The sequence below is a fragment of the Pyrgilauda ruficollis genome, unplaced genomic scaffold (assembly GCF_017590135.1).
Source record: "Pyrgilauda ruficollis isolate IOZ18807 unplaced genomic scaffold, ASM1759013v1 scaffold95, whole genome shotgun sequence".
NCBI lineage: Eukaryota > Metazoa > Chordata > Aves > Passeriformes > Passeridae > Pyrgilauda > Pyrgilauda ruficollis.
The window spans coordinates 1,553,047-1,553,826 of NW_024531599.1; the positions used below are offsets into that span (position 1 = coordinate 1,553,047).

Below are 780 nucleotides of genomic sequence, written 5' to 3' on the forward strand. Positions count from 1 at the left end.
GGTGGAGGGAAGGCAGCGCCGGCGCGGGAGCCGGTGGGGAGAGGGGGGAGACATCCCGAAACGGTGGGAACGGGGGATGGGGAGGAGAGCGGCGGGGCCGTGGGGGTGCGGCAGAGACCGGCCCGGCGGGGTCTCACTGCCCCGGGGCGGGGGTCGGACCGAGCGGGCACCCACCAACCCCCGCCTCGCACCGCAGCTGCCGCGCCCGCCCCGCCTTTCGGCAGCGGTCCCGGGCGCACCGAGCTCCGCGCGGCCCGGGAGGCGCAGCCCTCCCCGCGGGAAGCACCGATGCCCGCACTCACCTCACGGCCACCTTCACGCAGCTGTCCGGGGCCGCCATGGCCCCGCACGGCACCGCGGCCGCCGCTGCCCCGGAGCATCCGCGGGGCGGGAGGGGCGGGGCCGCCAGCGGGGCGGGGCCGGCCCAGGTGCGGGGCGGGGCCGCGCCCGGACACGCCCCCAGGGCCGGAGCGCGAGCACGCGGCGGAGGGCGCGGGATCCCGCTCGGAGCCGGGACAGGGACACAGGGGTACCGGGATACAGGGATACAGCGATACAGGGACACAGGGATACACGGACACAGGGACACTGGGGCAGAGGGACACACGGACACAGGGATACAGGGACACAGGGATACACGGACACAGGGATACAGGGACACACGCACACAGGGACACACGGGCACAGGGATACAGGGACACACGGGCAAAGGGATACAGGGACACAGGGATACAAGGACACACGCACACAGGGATACAGGGACACACGGACACGGATACA

General features: G+C 73.7%; 1 protein-coding gene across 1 annotated transcript in view; it reads right to left on the bottom strand.

Annotated features, from left to right (window-relative positions):
- The window catches only part of KIF21B (kinesin family member 21B), a 42,779-nt gene extending 42,427 nt beyond the window's left edge, over nt 1-352 (bottom strand). The window contains exon 1 of the mRNA XM_041489597.1: nt 303-352. Within this exon, the coding sequence (XP_041345531.1) occupies nt 303-340 (38 nt within the window). The 5' untranslated portion in view covers nt 341-352. The remainder of the gene's footprint in view (nt 1-302) is intronic.
- Nucleotides 353-780: the final 428 nt, after the last annotated feature.